Source organism: Glycine soja, chromosome 7 (genome assembly GCF_004193775.1).
Source record: "Glycine soja cultivar W05 chromosome 7, ASM419377v2, whole genome shotgun sequence".
NCBI classification, from domain to species: Eukaryota; Viridiplantae; Streptophyta; class Magnoliopsida; order Fabales; family Fabaceae; genus Glycine; species Glycine soja.
Window position 1 is genome coordinate 10,686,860 of NC_041008.1, and position 22,163 is coordinate 10,709,022.

At 31.2% G+C, this 22,163-nt stretch overlaps 1 protein-coding gene, 1 long non-coding RNA gene and 1 other non-coding gene across 3 annotated transcripts; 2 read left to right on the forward strand and 1 right to left on the reverse strand.

Annotated features, from left to right (window-relative positions):
• Positions 1 to 8,797: 8,797 nt before the first annotated feature.
• LOC114418723 (transmembrane protein 87B) lies at positions 8,798 to 12,663 on the forward strand. The gene is made up of 5 exons (XM_028384205.1): positions 8,798 to 9,088; positions 9,161 to 10,100; positions 10,318 to 10,413; positions 10,561 to 10,697; positions 12,094 to 12,663. The coding sequence occupies exons 1-5, from the start codon at positions 8,919 to 8,921 to the stop codon at positions 12,251 to 12,253; spliced, it is 1,503 nt and encodes a 500-aa protein (XP_028240006.1). The 5' UTR covers positions 8,798 to 8,918; the 3' UTR covers positions 12,254 to 12,663.
• A 1,089-nt stretch (positions 12,664 to 13,752) lies between these two features.
• LOC114417651 lies at positions 13,753 to 14,617 on the forward strand. The gene is made up of 2 exons (XR_003667868.1): positions 13,753 to 14,030; positions 14,134 to 14,617. It is a non-coding gene; the product is annotated as an uncharacterized LOC114417651 (long non-coding RNA).
• Positions 14,612 to 14,685, reverse strand: TRNAT-AGU. The gene has a single exon. It is a non-coding gene; the product is annotated as a tRNA-Thr (tRNA).
• Positions 14,686 to 22,163: the final 7,478 nt, after the last annotated feature.

Genomic DNA, 22,163 nt, shown 5'->3' on the forward strand with positions numbered 1-22,163 from the left:
CAGTCAACTATATTATGAAACCATTCTTCATTATAATTTTAAATCCATCCACCAAATAGACTCAAAGGACTTCTCCCCTTCCTCATTTAGGCCTTTGCCACCCTTGATATTTTGAATCCAAGACACGTTCCCACAAATATCTTTAGTTGTTAACTATGCAGCAAAGGCCGGATGATACAAAAAGTACTATTATTTAGACAAATAGAATTATAAAAATTAAAAAATTGTCTTCTTTTGTTTTGATAAATTAAAAAAAAGTGAAAACTAAAAAATTGTATTAATTAGGTTTTTTTTCTTTATTATAATTTTATTTAATTAATTACTATGGAATTATTTTTTCAGATTAAAGAAATATTTAGTAATAATTATTAATCTTTAATTTTTATATAGAATATAGAGTATTCTATTGAAATAATTTTAAAATACCCTCACCTTCTATTGAAATAAATTATAGTTCTTGATTCCTCACCCTTTGGTTTCTTCTTCTTTGGTTATACCCTAATGGATCTCAACAATCTCCTAAATTTCTGGTGGATCATTTTTTATACCGCTTTTGTGAAGTTTGTCCTTGAGCTTGTGATTCAAAGTTGTTTTCGGTAGCAGCCTCAATGAAAGATTGAAGATATAAAATTCACTTAATGATTGAAAATGAGAGCTTAAGAGTGAAGGAAGAAGTGGCAAGTTTGAATTTCTTCCTTTTTAGTAATACTAACAAACTAAAATTTATTACCCGAAAATTTTGGGTAATCTTTATAGAGTTTTTTTTATTGAAATAATTTAAAAATATTTAAATTTTCTATTGTAATAATTATAACTAATTAAAAATATATAATATATATTTTTATATTTTGAAAATAATTCTTCTATATTTTTTATTGTGACATTTAAAATCCATGGCTAGTTTAAGATAATAAGAGTAATCCATTGTATTTTTTTGCATGAGTAGCATTAAAATTACTAGGAAAAAACAAACACTTTGTGTATTTTCATGATTTTTTTAATAAAAAGAAAGATAATAAAGATTAATGGGTGATTTGTGTAGTTATAGGGATAAAATAATAGTACATAAAAAAACTCTATTCTCTTTATATATATAAGATAAAAAAGAATGAGATCAAGCCTGCAAACCTATTTAACTCTAATTACGGTTCGTTAACAATTCAATAGATTAAAAATTTGATTTATTGGGTTCCCGAGAATATTAATGAGTTGATTCTCTTAAATAAAATTTTATGTTTGAGTTTTATAGATGAAAAAAATATAATTAAAAGTTTAAATAATATACACATTGTCATAAATTATAATCTCAACAGAATCATTATATTACACTTCTTTGTGTTTGTCAGTTGTAAGAACATGAGCCATTAATTAGCTTTGTTGCTCCTAAGATTGTAACATATCTTCGTAGTAAATGGTTTAGTGAATTGGATTCAGTTTAATATTACATGTGTTTATAATTCTAGAATAAGGTATTATATTGTATTTACAGTGTAATGATTTGGTCTTACTGATTGAATAAGAATACCACGATTGTATGGAGCATCAGGTTTCAGTTCAAGGATGTATGCATGTATGCTGAATACAATGTTTAACATTGGTGTTTGTAGCACATGTCATGTAAGCTAAAATTAGTTTGATTTTGTATGTTATACTCTGTTGTGATAAATGGTATCACAATGTAATGGTGCAACTTTTATTTTTGAATTAGAAGCATCACTTCCTAAGAGTTTAAGATGCAAGGTATCATGATTGGAGACATATTATTAGCATGAGTCCTTGCTCCATCTTTCTGAATACAGCAGAGCTAAAATTGACTTCACTATTTATCTGCATCTTGATGTAATATAGTGAATTAGCATTTATTCATACCTGTGTTGTGTATACGATGATCATTCCTGATGATATCAATTGATTTCAAAGGCAACATGAATTACTAAATCACATAAGGCATAACGAAACAATTAAGACAAGAACTATAATTTCCATTCGTTCATGCTACCTTGAGCCATATGTTTTCGATGATCACTTCAAATAAATTGTAATTTATCTTTTTAAATATCAAAGTCTTCTATTAATCAGTTATTGAAATAGTCAAAAATAGATTAATTATATAATCAAAAAATGAAGTTGACTGTTATGATAATTTCTACAAACCCACATTTTCTTCCTGGAACGATCAATTGTTACTAATTGATATAATAGGCCTTAAGTATGTCTTTGACCATATTATAGGATACCATAAAAATGTTATTTAATTAATTCAAAACATATTTTAAATTGTCATATTAATGTCATTCATTGGTTAAAATCTTAATTTTAAATAAAATTGCACAAATTATTTGTATTCACATAAAAAATATTAGCAACAAACAAATAATCACTATTGACCTATACAAATTACAAATCCGTAACAACTTTATCGATTCGTAATACATCAGATTCACCAAATGACAATTTTTGAATTATCTAAACTGACGTCGTTGTGGAAGTATATTGGTGGGTGCAGAAAGTAAAGATGACACTCCTGAATGTATGTTCTTTTTTAAAACCGCAAACACGATTTCATTCCATGTGTTGCATTTCCAAGGCTTCCTTTGCCTTCTTCACTGACCAGTAGGAGAAGAATAATTTTTTTTTGCGAAAAATGAAAAAAGAACCTGGCTTGGAAGATGAAGCTGGTCCATCTCACATGCAACCATACTGCCCTCCTATGCCAACAACGTTGTTTAACACTGTCAATCTGACACCCAACTCGCGCCAAGGCACTGGGCCTGGTAAGATTTTTCGTTCAAATACAGTGTATTTAGGTTATTTGTTGTCTCTTACCAAGCAAACATCATATTAGCCTTTTAATTATCTACATTTCCTTTGTTTTTTTAACAGAGTATATCATTTTTTCAATAATCATAACACTGTGGAATAGAAAACATACAATTGGGCATTTAGTTTTAATTCATCAAACAAGTGTCTTGCTGATAATAATATGTGTAGATAGTCCTTAGTTGTCTACTTTTAGATGAACACGTTGCTGAAAATATGATTTGAAAAATAGTTTTAATTGAATAGCTTTAATTGTTTTTAGTTCATCAAATATACCCTAATAATACTATCACTGTTTTTGCACTTCTTTGAGTATTATTGATATACCATGTAGTCTATAATGAGAGAGTAATTTTGAAGTTCATATAAAAAGCTCTGTTCTGTTGCGTTTTGATGGCATTCCATCAATTTATGAGTGCTGCAATTTTTTCAATGTCATTACCTTTGTGTATTGGTTGGTTGTTCTGTTTCAATTCATAATATGCATAATCTGGATCTACATTATATGCAATTTATCAGTGCTGTAGTTTTATCAATTCATAATATGAAATTTATAAGTACTGTAGTTTTATCAATTCATAATAGGTGTGTAATGTACATCTTTATTCGAGGCATTGAGGAACTGGCTTTCATGCTGATACAGGATTAGTGTCAATTTTGTTATAAGATTGTATAATAATGTGCTTCAACGATTATTTATGTATGAACATTTAACACTGTGCACTCTTGAACTGTATATGGAATTCATAATTGATGAATGAAGACCACAAACAATGCTATGAGATGGCCAACATGATGTTGCAAATCACAAGAACTGAAAAGGAGATTTTAAACACGGTTCATGCTAACGAGCAGGTCAACCATTTATTATGATGTTGTTGTCATTTTCATTTCTATTTAGCATATTATTTTCTCAATTAATTTTGACAATGGACCAATGATTTTTTCTTATTCTAATGTCACACGTATTTCAAATGTAGACTTATGGTGAAATTAGTAGGTCATTTGCCATGAGATGGAAGGATGTCCTTGAACGTTACTGATATTTGGTTGACAAAGATGAGAATATGCATATTGTTGTGTACAACCACGATTTGCAAAACCCTACTATTGTCTTAGGGTGGACAACACTAAGGGATTTTTATCAGTTGACCGGAGATCATCAAGTGACGTTAAACCATCATGGTCAAAGTGTATTCTTGCTTACCATATACAAAACCATCAACCATCCGAAATTGTTCCCAAAGTGGCACTTATTATACTATCAAGTGCCGAACTTGGTGACTTTCTCGGTGCTTCTCAATGAATACAAAATTAGTTACAACAACTTGGTAAGTTACTTAACACAAAACTCAATTATTTAATTAACCTTTATCTATCAAATTTCTAATTTCTTCCATTTCGCACATAAATTTTTGTTAATATAAGGATGTACAGAGCAATATGTATTATTTCATTAAAGATAGGATTTGATCATTTGAATTTGGAAGACATTACGGAATGTCGTATAGTTTACAATCATTGGAAGAAGACAACTAAAATTGGAGCAGGATGAAATGCTTTTTGTGAAACACAAGCTTTCAAACCTGACATGCTAATTGTCTTCGAATTCTCCGATCCAGCCGTTAACTATGTTTTATTTTGACCATGCTTATATTAAGACTTTTTTATTTCCATTTTCGTATATAATATATATTTTCCTTGTGGTTCATATCCAAATTAGTTTATTCATAGTTTAGATTCATTTTTTACTTATATTGTTTTTTTAATCATCTATTTTCCTTTAAATTTAATAAATAACAACACTGTACAACATCCTAATTGTATAATTGGCATGTGTATTGTAATTTTTATTTTTCCTCTTGCAGTGCAGACAACATAATAAAAACTAGACAATTGAATGATTTATAAAGAAAGTAAGAAATACAATTACTACAATTTGCATCTTGAACTACCATATGCCATATTTGTCTTCTATTCAATAGTCAAAAGTTGATTAATTACATATTCAAAAAATGAATGTTTAATGGCTACGAACCCACATTTTCTTCATTCAGTTGTCAATAGTTAATAACGGATCTAATAGGCCTTAATCATCACATTGTCCATAATATATGATATCATGTCAATTCTTTTTAATTAATTCAAAATGTATTTTTAAGTGTCATATTAATGTCATGCATTGGTTGAAAACTAATATTATATACCACTCGAGCCCAAATTATTTTTATACACATTCAAATTAGTAGCAATAAACAAAAAAATGATATTGACACATACAAATGACAAATCCATAACAATTTTATACATTCGTAATTCATAACAAATTCGTGAAAGGAAAATTTTCAAATTATCCGAAATGGTGTGGGTGTGCAAGTATATTGGTGGGTGCAGGATGCAAAAGTGGGGTTGCTAAAACATGGTTCATTCTTTAAACCGCAAACATGGATTCATGAATTTGCTTTGCATTTCAAAACCTTATGTGCCTTCTTCAGTGACTAGTGGAAAAAGCATGGATAATCGACCAAAAATGAAGACAAAGCATGGCTTGGAAGATGAAGATGGTCTGTCTTACGTGCAACGACAATGCCATGCTCCACCAACATGCCTACTTGCCTCTATCATCCAGACAACAAACACGTGTACAACCATCACGCCTGGTAAGATTATTGGTACCTATACACTATACCTATATTTTTCTATTGTCTCTCACGAAGCTAACATGATGTTACCCTTATGAGTCTTTGCATTTCCTTTCTGGGTTAATAGAGTATATTCATTTTTCGATGATCATATAACTGTTGAACACAAAATGCAGAATTGGACATTTAGTTTTAATTAATCAATTTGTATAGCGAGTGCAAAAAAAAATTATAGTGTTATACATGTCATAGAACACAGAGTATTGAGTGTTAAACCTCATTTTTTCTACTCAATTTTCATTCTTCAAAATACATGACTGTCAAGTCATTTTATAATTCGTATAAGCATTTATATTATAATTGTTAGAAAATGATTTCCATTTGGCCAATTTCATTTATATCAACAATGTAAATATAGATCTACCTGTTGTCAACACCGAATGATATATTAAAAGAAAACCATATCAATCCTGTGTTATTACAAGATTCGTTCGTTCATGTATTTCATTTTATCTCATTTATACACATGTACTGTGTTATGAAAGAGTACATGTCATTTTAATATATTAGGTTTGTTTTGTTACATGTTGAAATTGGCTTTCTTGCAAATTATTTGTGGTGTAGTTTTTTAATGTAATTACAATTGTGTATTCATTAGTTATTTTGTTTCATTGGTGGGCACATTGACAAGCAAAATAGATGTGCCATCTGCATTTTTATGAGAGAATAAGAAGGGAATGCTCATTTTGATTAACATTGTATAGTATTAGCTACAAAATTAATGCAATTATGTTATAGCATTCAATGATAATATTAGCTACATATTAATCTGATTAATTGGTTTTTTTTTTCAAGATTTAATGATGTGAAGTTTTTAAATCCATTTGAAGTTCAAATTTGATTACCAATATAAGTTAACTATTATAGTTTTTATCCATTGCTTATTTTGTCGAGCCTATCAATATTCTTTCTTGCCTTTTCTAATTCATGCTCAATGATTTTCCAATATTTCTCATGACAGTTCATGACAGTCCACACCTCTCCTATACATTTCCTTCTGATCAAAGTTCATTCTCAACTTCCATGACATATCAGTATTATTAGACAAGCTTTCCTTCTGATCAAAAGTCATTCCTCCTGACTGCGTTGGTTCTTGGCTTTTCTCTATGAGCAGTGCTTTGTCTACTTACTTTGAAAAGATTTGTACTCTTTTGAGGCTGCTCAAACTGGTATGTGCTACAAAGTGCCAAGCAATACTCTTTTGAGGCTACATTTGTATCTTGAAATGATGACACTGCCTGTATAACACTCCTAGAGAAAGGCTCACTAATATTTGATAGAGTACCCTTATAAATCACAGACAAGAAAATATGTCTATCAAGGTCTAAAGAAGAGTACAAAAACATGACATTTTGAGTGCAATCTTGGGTTTACAATTCAAAGTCCTATTTTCCAAAAAAACCAAATAGTAACCACTACAGGTTTTCTTAGGCATAAACTATATTTTGCTAACTGTGACTTGTGATGTTGTATCAGCGACAAAAACCTGGGACTAGTGGGTTGCAAGGTAGTAGCCTATTATGATTCAATATGATTTATATACATGTAGTCTATTATCAAACACTACTTCTCAATTTAATATGTCAACTTTGTTCTGTTACCTCTTGAAATTGACCTTTTTGTAAATTATGTATGTTGGAGTTTTATTAATGTGATTACAGTTGTGTATTAAGTATTTCTTGTGTTTCAATGCTTAATATACATAATGGTGGCCACATTGCACATGGAAAATAGTTGGGTCATCTGAATTTTTATGTGAACCTAAGAAGGAACTGCTGATTTATGTATAACATTCTATAATAGTATTAGGTACAACATTAATATCAAATTTGTTATAGCATTGTGTAATCGTATTATGTTTGTATCAAGATTTAATGATGCCAAGTTTTTAACTCCATATGGAGTTCAAAATTGATGAATGATATGAAGGCAAAGTGCTATCAATTGGCAAAAACAATGATGCTAATCTGAAGAAGAAATGTTCCAGACCATTCTTGCAAAGGATCATTTCAACCATTTATTATGATATGACTATCATTTCCAATTACCATATTGATTTTTGAATCATTTCGCTACAGCTAACCAACCAATTAGCTTCATTCTAATGTTACATATTTCAAATGTAGACATATGTTAAAGTCAGTAGGCCGTTTACTATTAGATGGAAAGACCAGCTAGATCATCACTGGCATTTGGTAGACAAACATGACAACATGCATGATGTTGTCTACAATAAAGCTTTGGTCAGCCCAACCATTGTGCATGAATGAACAACACTAAGGACTTTCTATGGGCTCAAGGGAGATCATCATGTCACATTAACCTATTATGGTCAGTGTCTCTTCTTGCTAATCATATTCAAAACCAGCAGAGATGCAATTTTTTTTCCAAAATGACACTCATTATACAATTAAGTGCTGGATTCAGTGACTTTCAAGGTGTTTCTAAATAAATACAAGGAGGTCACGTGCAATAACTTGGTAAGTTACTTAACTATATACTTAATTAATTCATAAACACATTTATTTGTCAATTTTTTTTTATTCGTTATCTCAAATTAAGTTATTGGTTATGTCAGGATGTTCCAAGTAGTATGTATTACTTTATGAAAGATAAAATGTTCACTCATTTGATTATAGAAGATTGTGCCGAATGCCGCATTATTTACAATGACTGACGAAAGACGACAAAAATTAGATTTGAATGGAGAGATTTTTCCTAAGTCCAAAGCTTCACACCTGACATGGAAATAGTCTTCCAATTTCCTGATTCAAATGTCAACTATGTTTTGGTTTCGCCATGTTTATAAATGTACTTAATGTCGAAGAAACATTTGTAAATTGCACACTTATTTGATTCTTAAGCTTTTGAGACAAATTATGTCTTTAACATTATAACTTTATCATCAAATTTAATTTGTACGTGCCGATGATTCACTTTTTTTTCTTATATTACTTTTTACCTCATTCACTTGCTTTTAATTTTAAAAAATAACAACATTATATAATATTATATCTACATAATCTACACCCATATTATAATTTTTATTTTTCAGCTTATTTGTGCGAATGCACCCAACTTAAACTAGTTATACACTAAAACTAACTAAAAATCATTATTATTATATTTTTAAATAATCTTACACGATGGTCGAAAATATCACTTAGGATAAATTGGAGTAACTTTATTGATCCCATAATTGTTAAGGTAGTAACAATAATAATACACCAGAGCATGAGATTGAGAAGACAGTCACATCTAATTTAACCTTCAGAATTTATTTTTTAACGAAGCAAATAAACCTATATCAACCTGCAAAAGTGCAAACGCACTATCCTTACCCGTCCGTCACATTCATTATTCCTGGTTCCGTTTCTTCCCACCAAACGAACAACGATGACGACGGCGTTTGAGCGTCACGCGCTTCCTCTGTTTCTGTTTCTGTTTCTGACTCCGATTATCAATGCCTCCATTCACGACTACTCCAACGAACCCTTCACTCATCGCTCCGACGCCTTCTTCTTCCACGGCGGCAGCGAGGCCCTCTTCGCCAAATCCTTCATCAGGTTACTCACTTACTTAGTTAGGCTTAGGGTTAGGGTTTCACTCCATTCATTCTAATTCAATATTCAATTCAGGTTCGAAACGGTGACGTTTGCGCGTCCTCGCGAGTCCGCGAGCGTGCATGGTAGGATGCAGTCGAACACGGGTTTGGTGGAGGCGATAATCCTTGAGGTTCGGGATCGGAACCGGATCGGAGGCTCGTACCTGAAATCCGATCTGATTTGCTGCGATCCGAAGCTGGCCAAAGACCGCAACTGCAACCTCGGGGAGGTCATCATCCAGAAGAACCCCGACAACCATGAACTCCCCAAACGCATCAAAACCTTCTTCCAAGGTACCGATGAGCAGGTCCAGATGGACGCTGTAACCCTCGAGATCAACGCCACCGGCATGTACTACCTCTACTTCATGTTCTGCGACCCTTCCCTTAAGGGCACCACCATTCAGGGAAGGACCGTGTGGCGAAACCCTAATGGCTACTTACCTGGCAAAATGGCCCCTCTTATGACCCTCTATGGGTTCATGTCACTGGCTTATCTGTTGCTTGGTCTTGCTTGGTTTCTGAGGTTTGTTCAGTTTTGGAAGGATATTATACAGCTGCATTATCATATCACTGCTGTTATTGCTCTTGGAATGTGTGAGATGGCTGTGTGGTACTTTGAGTATGCCAATTTTAACTCCACCGGGACTAGGCCCATGGGGATTACACTCTGGGCCGTTACTTTTACCTCTGTGAAGAAGACGCTGTCGCGGCTTCTACTGTTGGTTGTCTCTATGGGTTATGGGGTTGTCCGCCCCACGCTAGGCGGGAACGTGATTGCCTACAGAGTGCTGCTTCTTGGGCTGCTGTATTTCAGCGCCTCCGAGGCGCTTGAGCTCGTCGAGCATTTGGGAAACATCAATGACTTCTCCGGGAAGACTAAGCTGCTTTTGGTGCTCCCTGTGGTTTGCCTCGACTCGTGCTTCATTCTTTGGATTTTCTCGTCCTTGTCCAAGACCTTGGAGAAACTGCAGGCAATTTTCACTTTATCTGTCCCTAGTGTGTTGTTGTTATTGATTGGTTTATGGTGGTATTGGAATGTTGACCACTTGTCTTGACTTGAGTTTTGACTGTGTATAATGGTTAACTCCGGTCTCTCTGTTGAATGTTGTTGAGTTATTCCAAGATTTGTGTGCTGCTTTTTTTTTTGGAGTGGTTAGGTGTAACCTTTGTACTTATTTTTGGATGCAGACAAGGAGAAACTTGGCTAAACTGGAGCTCTACCGAAAGTTTACAAACACGCTCGCGGTGTCTGTGTTGCTGTCCATTGCGTGGATTGGCTTTGAGGTAGTTCTTGGAAAAAATATTTTGATGCTCAGAAATATGCAAATTTAGGAGATTTGCTCTATCTGTAGGAGTTTCCAAACATTTTCATTTATGTATTTTTATGCGAGTTGATGATGCTCACTAAGCGTTCTTACTGTGTTCAACCAGCTATACTTCAATGCCACTGATCCATTGAGTGAATTGTGGCAAATTGCTTGGATTATTCCAGCTTTCTGGTGTCTGCTTTCATATGCTCTCTTGGTGGTGATATGCATCCTTTGGGCTCCATCACGGAACCCTACTAGGTACTTGTTCTTCCCATGGTCTTGGTGTGGTGAATGGTATTTTTTTAGAGTTTACTTGGTGTTTTTATGCTAATGTAGTTAGCCTTTTTATTTGAAATGTGTTTAATATTTATGAGATTAGAACTAGTTATTGCAATAGCAAAAGTTGCTTTGGGTCTTCATTTGCTGATTTTTTTTTCGCTTCATTGCAAACTTGGATTTATGTACTGCACATTTAGGTGGGTGTTGGATTTTGTTTGCATTGTTAGATCATACACTAGTGCAAGTTTCCTTTAACCTGTAGATGAAAATGCAAAATTCCATTTAGCCTTCACTCTATCTTTCATTTCTGTCTCTATATGCATGTGTGCTAATGTAGAAAATGAGACAAAAACCATCTATGCAAGTTGATGTTATGTTAGTTGTGCGGCTTGTACCACTCTATGTCCTTTTCAAACTACCCCTCAAAGCATACAAAAAAAAGTTGGTAATTCCTTACCTGTAGTGTTGTGACTATTATGTCATCATTTCCTGTCTTTAATATGCCAGCCACATATACTTACAGTTAGTCCCCCACAGAGTTAGAGTGCTTAATAAACAGTGTTTATTCTTCTTGGCTTTATTTGTATTCCATAGCCTACACAGCTCTTTCAAATTTCCAAACCATGCCTGTGGTGAGGCCATACTAGGCCTTTTTACTTTTAGTATCGGTGTTCAGTTCAGATTCTTCCTGTAGCTAAGTGGATTCTCCACATAGATTCTTCCTTCTCTCAGAATGTATAAATCAGTTATGGTTTGAGGTTTGACCGTTTTGAGAACTTGGTTGGCACATTGATTTTAATGAGTGTAGTATTTTAAACTGCTACACGAAGTAGTGTTATGTTAATGAATATGTGTGCGTAGATAATCTTAATCTTGTAGTTGCTACCTGGCCTTGTGTGTGTATGCATATGGGAATGCTAACCAGCTCTTATGGGTTATTTTAAATATAAGTTTTTTAAACCACTGCTCAGAATATTTTTAATGTAAGTTTTTCAACTATGTTACTGGATTTAACTGTGTTAATGTACATTGTGTCCAGATAGTCCTAGTCTTGGAGTCACTACTTTATCTGACTCGACGAATGCTAACCTGCACTCATTCATTTACAAGTTAACATCATACTATTTTTTAGTTTTGTTATTTCCAATTAAATAACAAATCTATTTTAGTAATTATGAATTATGAATATTATACATTTGACTCATTAAAGAAATCAATATTTCAATAATGTTATATTAAACAAGTCTTTTTCTCTCTTGCTCCTTCTTGCACACTACTTCTTCCACCTTCCATGCCTCGATGGGTCGTCTTTCTCTTTTTTTTTGTGCTGATTTGTTCCTGGAAAGACTGATTGCACATATGTCTTTATTTCTAGATATGCATACATGGAGGAAACGGGAGATGACTTTGATGAGGAGGGTATCTCTCTGACAAGCAGTGTAGCGAAGATAAGTGGGGATGTGGCAGCCAAGCTTGATCGGAAGGCCATTGATCACGCCTTCGGAGAAGATCTTGAGGAAGATAAGCGAGAATAATGTCAAACTTGTGTAGTATAGTAGTGTTTCATATGACATCATTTCTCCCAAGATGTCTGTGATGTCCATATATACATATGGTTTTGTTGTATGCTGCAGGTGTCTGTCAGTTGTTGATGATGGGGAAACAAGGAGGCAATATCATTCTCATCATTAGATCAAAATCGTTTAATCGCAAGAAATTAGAATAGTTTTTCATAACAGAACAGATGGTGTGATAAAATCATCCCCCAGCTTGATTTCAAATGACCATCATCCGTATGTATTTACTGATTTACATTTCCTTTTCTTATGGGCTCTTTCATAGTATAATTTCCGGAAGCCCTATCTACAATTAGCAAGACGAGTTTTAAAATTACTGCTTGATGATTTTATCTTTAAGGAAAATTATCCTCATTCATTGACTGAGACTCACATGATACAATTCGAAACTTTTACCAGGGTTATACTTGATGTAGTAAATTCAAAAGACCTAATGGAATTGTATACGCAATTGACTTTCACTCACAACAACAGTTTGCCTCCCCAGTTCCCCAAAAGAAAAAAACTCACAACAACTGCATAAAAAAAGGTTTTAAATTTGAAACCATGGTCATTAACGAACAATTTGCCACTATGTTGGGCTCATCTAGACAATGGGGACCGGTATGTGATGAGTGCTGTTAGGTGCATCCAACATTATTGTTGGTGCATCCAGCACTAACCATCAAAAGACAGAAATAATTCTTATGGATTAAGTTGATTTGTAAGGAGAGAAATTAGTAGGGACAGTTTTGTTATTTTCAAAGAATTCTGATGCATCAGCAATAATGTTGGTGCACCTAACAATACTCGTATGTGATTGTGTCCCAACTTCTTCAAAATCATTCCCTACCTGTTCTAGTTTGCTATGGGTATGAATTTTCTTTTTCATTTCCGGTGGATATCTACCCATACTTTCCTATAATTAAAAAAAATATTTTTTTTGCAAAAAAAAATACATAAAGAAATAATTTTTTTAAAAAATTAAACAAAGTTAAATATATTATTTATTTAACGAGTCAAGTTTTAAAAAATAATTTTTAAAAATTGAATAAGGCTATTTTTTTTTTAAATGAACAAAGCTAGAATAAAGTAAGAATATTTTAATAATTATATAAGTTGGGTAATTATATACCCAAACCCTTTCCCATTTTAAAATTTAAGTATTACCTATACCGTATCCGTCTCCCGTCAAAATGAGAATTAGGCTCATCCTCTGTTCCTTAACATTTTACAAACATTTAATAAGTTTCTTTTGTTGTGAAAACATTTAATAAATTTTATTCTATTTATGAGTTAATTTATGACATTAAAGCTATTCGATTGGTCCATTTAAATGATTTAACTGATTGAATTTTTTTCAGAGAGAAATTTTAGTGATTGATCTTAAACGACAAGTATGGAGGTTACATTCAATTTCAAGAAAAATTGCTTGAGAAGCTGTGTTTGAAGAGCAACTTCAATATAAAGTAAATGATTTGTTTTTTTTTTTTTTTTTAGATCAGCATCAATAAAAAGTAAATGATTGATCGATTGATTCTAGAGGCATCCGATACCTGCTCAGTGGTGTCAACAGTTGAGTGTTGAAGTCATTATTGGCAATTATGGAATGCCACTGTCGGATGGACAACTTCGTCCTAGCCGTATATGAATGTCATCTTCCTCCAAGTTTGTATATATCTACTCCTTCTTATTGCCATGCACCTCTTGTGAATCAAATTCTCTTAATTATTTTCTTTTTCTTGATGAAAGCAAGGTATGTGAAAATGAATTTCTTTGTGTTTCTTCCTAGCTACTTATGCTTGAGTTGTGACTATATATACTGATTGCTGCACTTGGTTTTTGATTTTGTGCAAAAGCTAAAAAACCAGGCATCACCTTCATGGTAGTAATCATCATCAAAAGCACCACATGCCAGGTGGAGGAGACAGTCCCTATGATGACCCTTTCTTGAATTCTTGTTGCTGCTGCTGCCACTGTTTTCTTGCTATCTCATACATTTTCAGTGCTTTCCAAAGATGCATCCTTTTTTTTCCTTGTTACCCTCTCTTCAAGTGCTTTGGGTGGAATGAATCTGCTCCTAGATATCAACATCATCACATCCAACACACGGAAATGGAATGATTCATCTTACTTATCACTCATCCATTCCATGTATTTTAGTTTCTTCAATCCTTCCTCTCCCTTCTTCCAAAGAAAATATCCTGATTTAATTTGTTACAATATTTAGATTATGACTGCTGGTGTATTATTATTATTATTTTTAAAAGCAAATTTATTGAACTTTTGCTATATAGAAGAAGCACAAAAAATTTGATTAAATAAAAAAAATAAGTTTGCTTTCATTGAGAGTCGAACTCAAGACCTCCCGCTTACTAAACGGGTGCTCTAACCAACTGAGCTATGAAAGCGGTTACAGTGATGAAACGTGTTGTCTCTGTATTTGTCTATTTAAAACGAGTGAAGCGTTTAGGTTCACATATCGATCGATTACGTGTTTTCATTGCATTGCATGTAACATATTTGTTTTTGTCAGCAAATAAAAAAAATATTAATATGGTGGTACAAGAAATATCAAATCCCACATACAAAGACCAAAGAAAAACACCACACAAGTATTAATTAGTGGTTAGAAAACATTTACCATGCAAGCATATAAATGTAGAGTAACCATCAATATAAAGTACCCCACAAATCATTTACATTTCCACCCAACAACATGACCACCCTCGTTCCTGCCATCCAAAAGCAACAAAATGAATCAACCAAGCCAAAATCCCACCATTGTTAACGAATCTAAGGTCCCCCGGATAACACATTAATAGCCAATTCTACGAAGTATCATAAAAGCAATTGCCCGGAGATGAATCCATTCTGAAAATGAATAATCAAAGTCCTTCGAGAGAACCTTCAGCCAACTCCGGAAGAAAAAAAATGATATCTTGCATAATATATTCCCTCATCATGTTTTTTTAAGACTAAAATATTAAATCTGTGATATTATAAATTACATAACAAAACATAAGTCATTAATAAATGTGAGAAAATAAAATCAAAATATACTTTCAGATTTATTATAAAGAATTGTTTTGTTTTGATTCGTTAAAGCACTCACTCTCTAATAGAAGAAAATTGAAAGGAGTAAGCTTAAGAATCAAACACATATGTGTTATATATAAACATTTTACTATTAATAATATATTTAATAATAATTATCACGAATTAATAGTCATTACCATCCATGCATAATTATTTAATATTTGACATTTTAACTTCAAAATTGATTGAGCAAACTTACAGACCATAATTAGTACAGTTTTAGCTCCTAAAAACAAGTGCATTCCTATGCCTCCAAATGAAAGAAGCAGCTGCATGCACATCAAACAACATCCAGAGACCTCTTTTGCTTAAACTATTCAAACCCGAGGAATGTAGGTAGAAGTGAGAAATCAGGCATTGAGGCAAAGCGGATAGAGATTGCATGTAACATATAATTTTGCTTGCCAACAGAAATATTTCTGGAAACATCCAGGTTAGATAGTTTGTTTACATAGATGAGAAATTGTCAAATTTGTGGGTAAAAAAATTAAAAATTCTATCATGCTAGATAGAAACCAAAGCTAGATTTCAAGATATGAAGAATCAATTTTTATAATTACTTTTTTCTGATTAAATTACTCATTTGATTCTTATAGTTTCATGATTCTTACTTTTTTAGTTCCTATAGTTTGAAAGTGGTATTTTTAGTTTCTATAATTTACATTTTAATTCTTTTTTAGTCCATGTAGTTTAAAAGTAGTTTTTTTAGTCCTATAGTTTCATGATTCTTACTTTTTTAGTCCTTATAATTTTCAAATTATAGAGACTAAAACAGAATTAAAATACAAATTATAAGGACTAAAAAGAACACTTTTGGACTAAAAAATGTAAATTATATGGACTAAAAACATCACTTTCAAACTATAGGGATTAAAAAGGTAAAAATTATGAAACTATAGAGATCAAATAAATAATTTAACCTTTTTTTCTTGAAAGAATGATTATGCCTCCACAAGCACCAGGGGTCAGCATTATTTGCATTTTATGATCAATGTTTCCGATCGAGGTTGAAAGATATCAAGGGTTTGAATATATCTGTGTCGAAGTCCCACATTGAATGAGGATAGTGTCGAAATAAACTATAAAAGTGAGGAGTAATTCTCATTTTTTTACACTATTTTTATAATATATATATATATATATATATATATATATATATATATATATATATATGTATGTATGTATAATTTGAAGTGCAGTCGGCGAAATGTCATATCATATAAAATATTATGTATGGATGAATTTGTTTGTCTTCACTTGAATGATGACTTCAAAAAGAAAAAAAGAAAATGCGTAGTTTAGCATCATGTAGTTTGTATCATGACTTTGGTGCATCAAAACGGCATAGACAATTCTTAACTTTTCTCAAGAGCTTACGGGATAATTAAGGGTGGAAATCAGACTTGACTATTTGATAAGAATTTAGTCGATCCGAACTCGGGTTGAATATTATGTAAAAAATTTCAATTATGTTTGATGTGATATAAAATTGTGAATTGTTTATTTCAGTTCCCAAGTTTTTACTTCAAACTAATCTTTTGACTATGCATAAAAAAAACTATTTGACTTTTAACTAATTTTTTCTATCAAAAAACTTTTAACTAATTTTTCGATTACTTTTACTAAGCATAACAAAATATGTATTGAAAAATGACTGTATATTTATTATAAATATGAAGATTGTGTTTGGATTATTGTTTGAAGTGCTTCAAACGAATAATTCTACTTTCTCATGCAATAAATGTAGAAGCAATATATTAAAACATGTTTGATTTTCATCTCAAACATGTTTCTACGATTTCCAAGGTAAATTTGACGGGACCATGTAAACTCATCGAAGAAGTAAGGATTGGAATGTGTTGGGCTATCTCCTTTAGCAAACATACACTTAATTTTTCATTGAGTTAACTTATGAAATTTTAGAGAATCTTTATAAAATATTAATAATCACCTGAATGATTGATCAACACACTGAAATCTAGAAGACACGTACGAACAATTGATTTGATATCTTTCTCGATCAAATCTCCTTATTTCTTACAGGACTTTCGATTTTCTTTTCAGATGGGAAAGGAGAAAACTATTTATGATTTATGGTTTTGGGGATCATAAACATGTCTCATGCTTTAAACCTATTATGGTTTCCATTATCCCTTAATGGGTTAAACTGGTTTCCGCTCATTAAACTCATATCAATTTTATGTTGATAGTCTAATAGGCTCACCAAATTAGATAACTTATATTGAGCACATAAAAAATGTAAATAACTAATATAAATGTTATAATATAATATGTAGTCCGTATTAATTAATTAATTATGAATTATAATATTCCTAACAATCTCTTACTTGAGGTTTATATTAACTTTAGATATTTATATCACAAAATTTTTTCGGTATGCAATCGTATGTTATTTACTTTTAGACTTTCCTTAAACAATATGGTTCATCTTATATAACAACAAGGAACCACTACAGTTTTCATCACAATCTAACGTGACTAAGCCACAATGATCACTATTGTCACTTATACTTAATGACATAGATCAAATATGGATAAGCGACATGAAAATAACATGTAATGTAATCTTATCCATGTTCATTTCCAACCAGTCCAAACCTTATTCTTTATAGAGATCAATCCAAATGCAACAAATATCGCATATATAAAAAAACACAACGCAAGTTTATAATAAGATGATAAACATTAACTTTATTTCTGCATAAAATCAAAACAACAAAATGTTTATAAATCATAAGATATAGAACATAAGCTAGACTCCCACTAAATTAAGATACTATCAGGAATTATACCCATATGAGCAATATGCTCATGAAAAACTTTAAGTGTCAGACCTTTAATAAGTGAATCAGTTAACATGGAATCGGTCCGTATATGTTCTATATAAATATGTATTTTTTGAATTCTTTATTTAATAACCAAATATTTCATGTCAACACACTTTTACTTGATTGAATCCTTAATAAGACCATTAAGATATTGCTCCAATAAACACCCAATGACTCCTTAGTATTGGCAACAATAGGCAAACTAGTTACAATAATTTAACAGTCATAAATTCTAGTATTTTAGCAAAAATATCAACTCCACCAACATGGTTAAATGCACTTTACTACTTTCTAGTGTTACATACCAAGATTACTCATATATCACCTTAGGACTCCACTAAAATTATTTCATGACAATAAAAATAAACTTAAGAATACATGATAAATTTCAATATAACTATTTTGCAACAATAAATTGTATGATGCTAGTAGGATGTCATCAAGTTATAATACAAAAATAATAAATTTACTCCCACTGAACTTTTAGTATATGCAATCATCAACCAAATTTACCTCGACACCATAAGAAGTAATTTTGATTAATTTTTTAATACCATTGACGAGAGACTTGGTTAAAAGCATAAATAAATTTCTTTAGTTTGCATATCATGGACTTTAGATCATCTTAAACAAGGTTTTCTGGTTGCACCATATAAATTGTTTCATCAATGTTTTCATTTAGAAACGTAATCTTTACATCCATCTATGTAAAACAATTATCAAAATGATCTACAATGTCATTATAGTCCTAAGAAAGTGTTTCTAAGAAATCAGAGAGAAAATCTCTTTGTGATCAATGTCTTCCTTTTTGTACCCTAAAAGGATATAAATTATATTCTTTAATGTTTTTTTCCCCAAAGCGACTTTGGTAGAGAAAAATCAAACTTCTTACCATATATGTACAAGTCTAGTTTCATCATTTTGTAACTTTGTTCATGCTAGGTTTGCCTAACATTATATGTTGTAGAACAATTTCACAATTATTGAAGAAAACACATGGGAGACTCCAAATGTTGCACCTTATGTCATATCTACCATAGTATTCCCCACGGTCAGATTTGACAACCTTAATTTTCTTTCCTAGTTGAAGTTGAAATTGAAGTTCAACTTCGGTTTTGAAAGACTAAATGTCTAGATGCCAAAACTTCTCATAATTAAATAAAGGTGAATCATCTACGAACATAATAAAATACATTTGTTCATCCCATCAATCCATAAGCTATAGAACACAAATATATGTATCTATTAGTTTTAATACATCCTTATTTCTTTCAGCACCTGAATTCCATTTTATTTGTTTATTTTTCCTTCATATACTCAATATAGACTATAAGGTCCAACTAATATAAAGGATCCAAAATTTCCTATAACACAAGCATCTAAATTCTCTATTAAGAGATATGACTTAAACACTTATGTTATAAAGTCACGAAATTCTCATTTAATTTTAAGTTTTGTACCACCCAAAATTATTTGTAATAGGAACACTTAAATATCCATAAAAGAACTCATAACTTGCAACATTTGAATCACAAGAGAGACTAACTTTATTATTTATAATTGAACAAGAATAACTAAATTTGTCCAAATTAGAAATAAAATTTGGTTTAATAACTAAATCAATATATGTCTCCACCAAATTTAAATAAAATTGAGTCTTTTAAAGTAACATAAAAGTTCTCATAGCTTCAACTACAACTTTATGTCATTTCCCACATAGAAGAATCTTTCATGATCACTTGGCGGATGACTCCATAGGTAACATCGTATAGACATGCTTTTGTGAGTAGTAGAACCAAAATGTACCCACTAACGTCCTTCGGTACAAAATTACATTAACTTTAAAACAAACAAAAATGAGAATTTTACCGTTCTTCGCACACTAAATAGTGTAGTTGGGACTTCGTTTTTTTATGTCTTATCCTACAAAAGCAACAAGGAAAGTCCTTATTTTGTTTTCTTGTTTCTTCTCTAAAAATAGAAAATAAAAAATTATGCAATATATTCAACTCTCAACTGACTATCTTTTCAAAATCTAAATTTTATACATGCAACTTTGAGATTCAAATAGTATGAGTATTTAAAATCGTACTAGTATTAACAACAACAATTAAAGAAGAGAAAATAAACATACAATGCACAAAAAATCTTTATGGTAAATTTCAAGACCCAAACAAGATATCTAACACATCATTAATCTTCAATCTTTGGATTGAGAAGGATTAACTGCAAGTGATACTCAACACATTGATCATACATTGGTGATAAGTCCTGTCAAACAAAGGTTGTTTTTTGACACTTCATTGTTCACATGGAAAACTTATATGATGATTATTTCGATCAAAGAATGATTGTTTTTGAACATTTCATTATTCACATGGAAAATCATATTATTTATAATCACCATATGTTTACCATCGCAAACATGTAATTATTCTGTTAAATTGTGTCTTTCTTTGAATCGAGCACAATTCGCACGAATAATTCCATGCAACATCTATGTAAATTCAATTAAATCAACTTACGCAACAAATATTACTTTGGCAACTTGTTGTTTCAATCAATTTAACAAAAAATACAAGATAATATAATATAATAAATGAGAGGTCTTAAAATTACACAACTTTCTCATATAATTAAGTTATATAAAAATATAACATGCAAGTATTTTGCATGATAGACCCATCACAAGATACCTAGCACAACATTAATTCTAAGTCTTTGGATAGAGAAATTAATTTATAATTGGTACTCTCAACGCAATAATCAAATATTAACAATAAATTTTGTCAAATAATAGTCGTTCTTTATATCGACTATTATTCACATGAAAACACCTTATAATTGTCACACATTTATCATCACAGGTACAATTTTATTTGACCAAATTGCGTCTTCCTTTGAGCTGAATACAATTCGCATAAATAATTTCATAGTGATATCTATGTAATTTTAATCAAATCAATTTTCATAATAGAGATTACTTTGTCAATATATTGTGTCAATTAATTTAATTAAAAAATTACTAGACATGCAAATAAATGAGAATGATCTATTATTGTTGGATTTACACCCAATCATGATAGCAAAAAAATATAAAACATTAATTATGACAAGTAAATATTATATCCTTAAACTATATTTTATATTGTCATTAATTTATATTTAAATACACTAAGTAAATATCACATTCGTAAATAATGTTAAATCCATATAGACAACGTAAAAGAATATATCCAATAATGCCACACGGTATATTTAAATCCAAAGAAATAAACCATAACAAAAAAACATATTAATTTGGGATTTTTTTTAAAAAAATCAAAGTTATTACTCTCATCATAAGAAACCTTAAAAATGATTATAAAATTGTTTCTCTCTTTTGACACATACTAACCCAATGTTATAGTTGGGTGCAAATATCAATCATAATAATATCCCCCAAACAAAATTAGGATTCATATAATCAAAGCAATTCAAGCATAACGACTTAAAGAAATTTAAATCCCAATAATCTAACAGTAATGGTGGCTCTGATGTCACTTGATGAAATTATAAGGGATCCTTATAAAATACAAATAATCACCAGGAACTCATTATGTTAAATTATCAAGAAGAGTTTTAGGAATACCAAACCTCGATCCATAATAATTGATTAACGCAACGAAATCTGAGAAATACTTAAGAACAATTGGTTTGATGACTTTTCTCAACAAAATCTCCTTATTCCTTATGAGACATTTGTTTTTTCTTTAGATGGAGAAAAGAGAAAACTATTTATGATTTTGTGTCTTGGAAACCATAATCATGCCTCATGTTTTAAATCTATTGGGATTCTCATTATCTCTTAATGAGCCAAATTAGTTTCAACTCATTAAGCTCATGTCAATTTTCTGTTAATAGTCTAATAGGCTCATCAAATTAGATAACTTATATTAAGC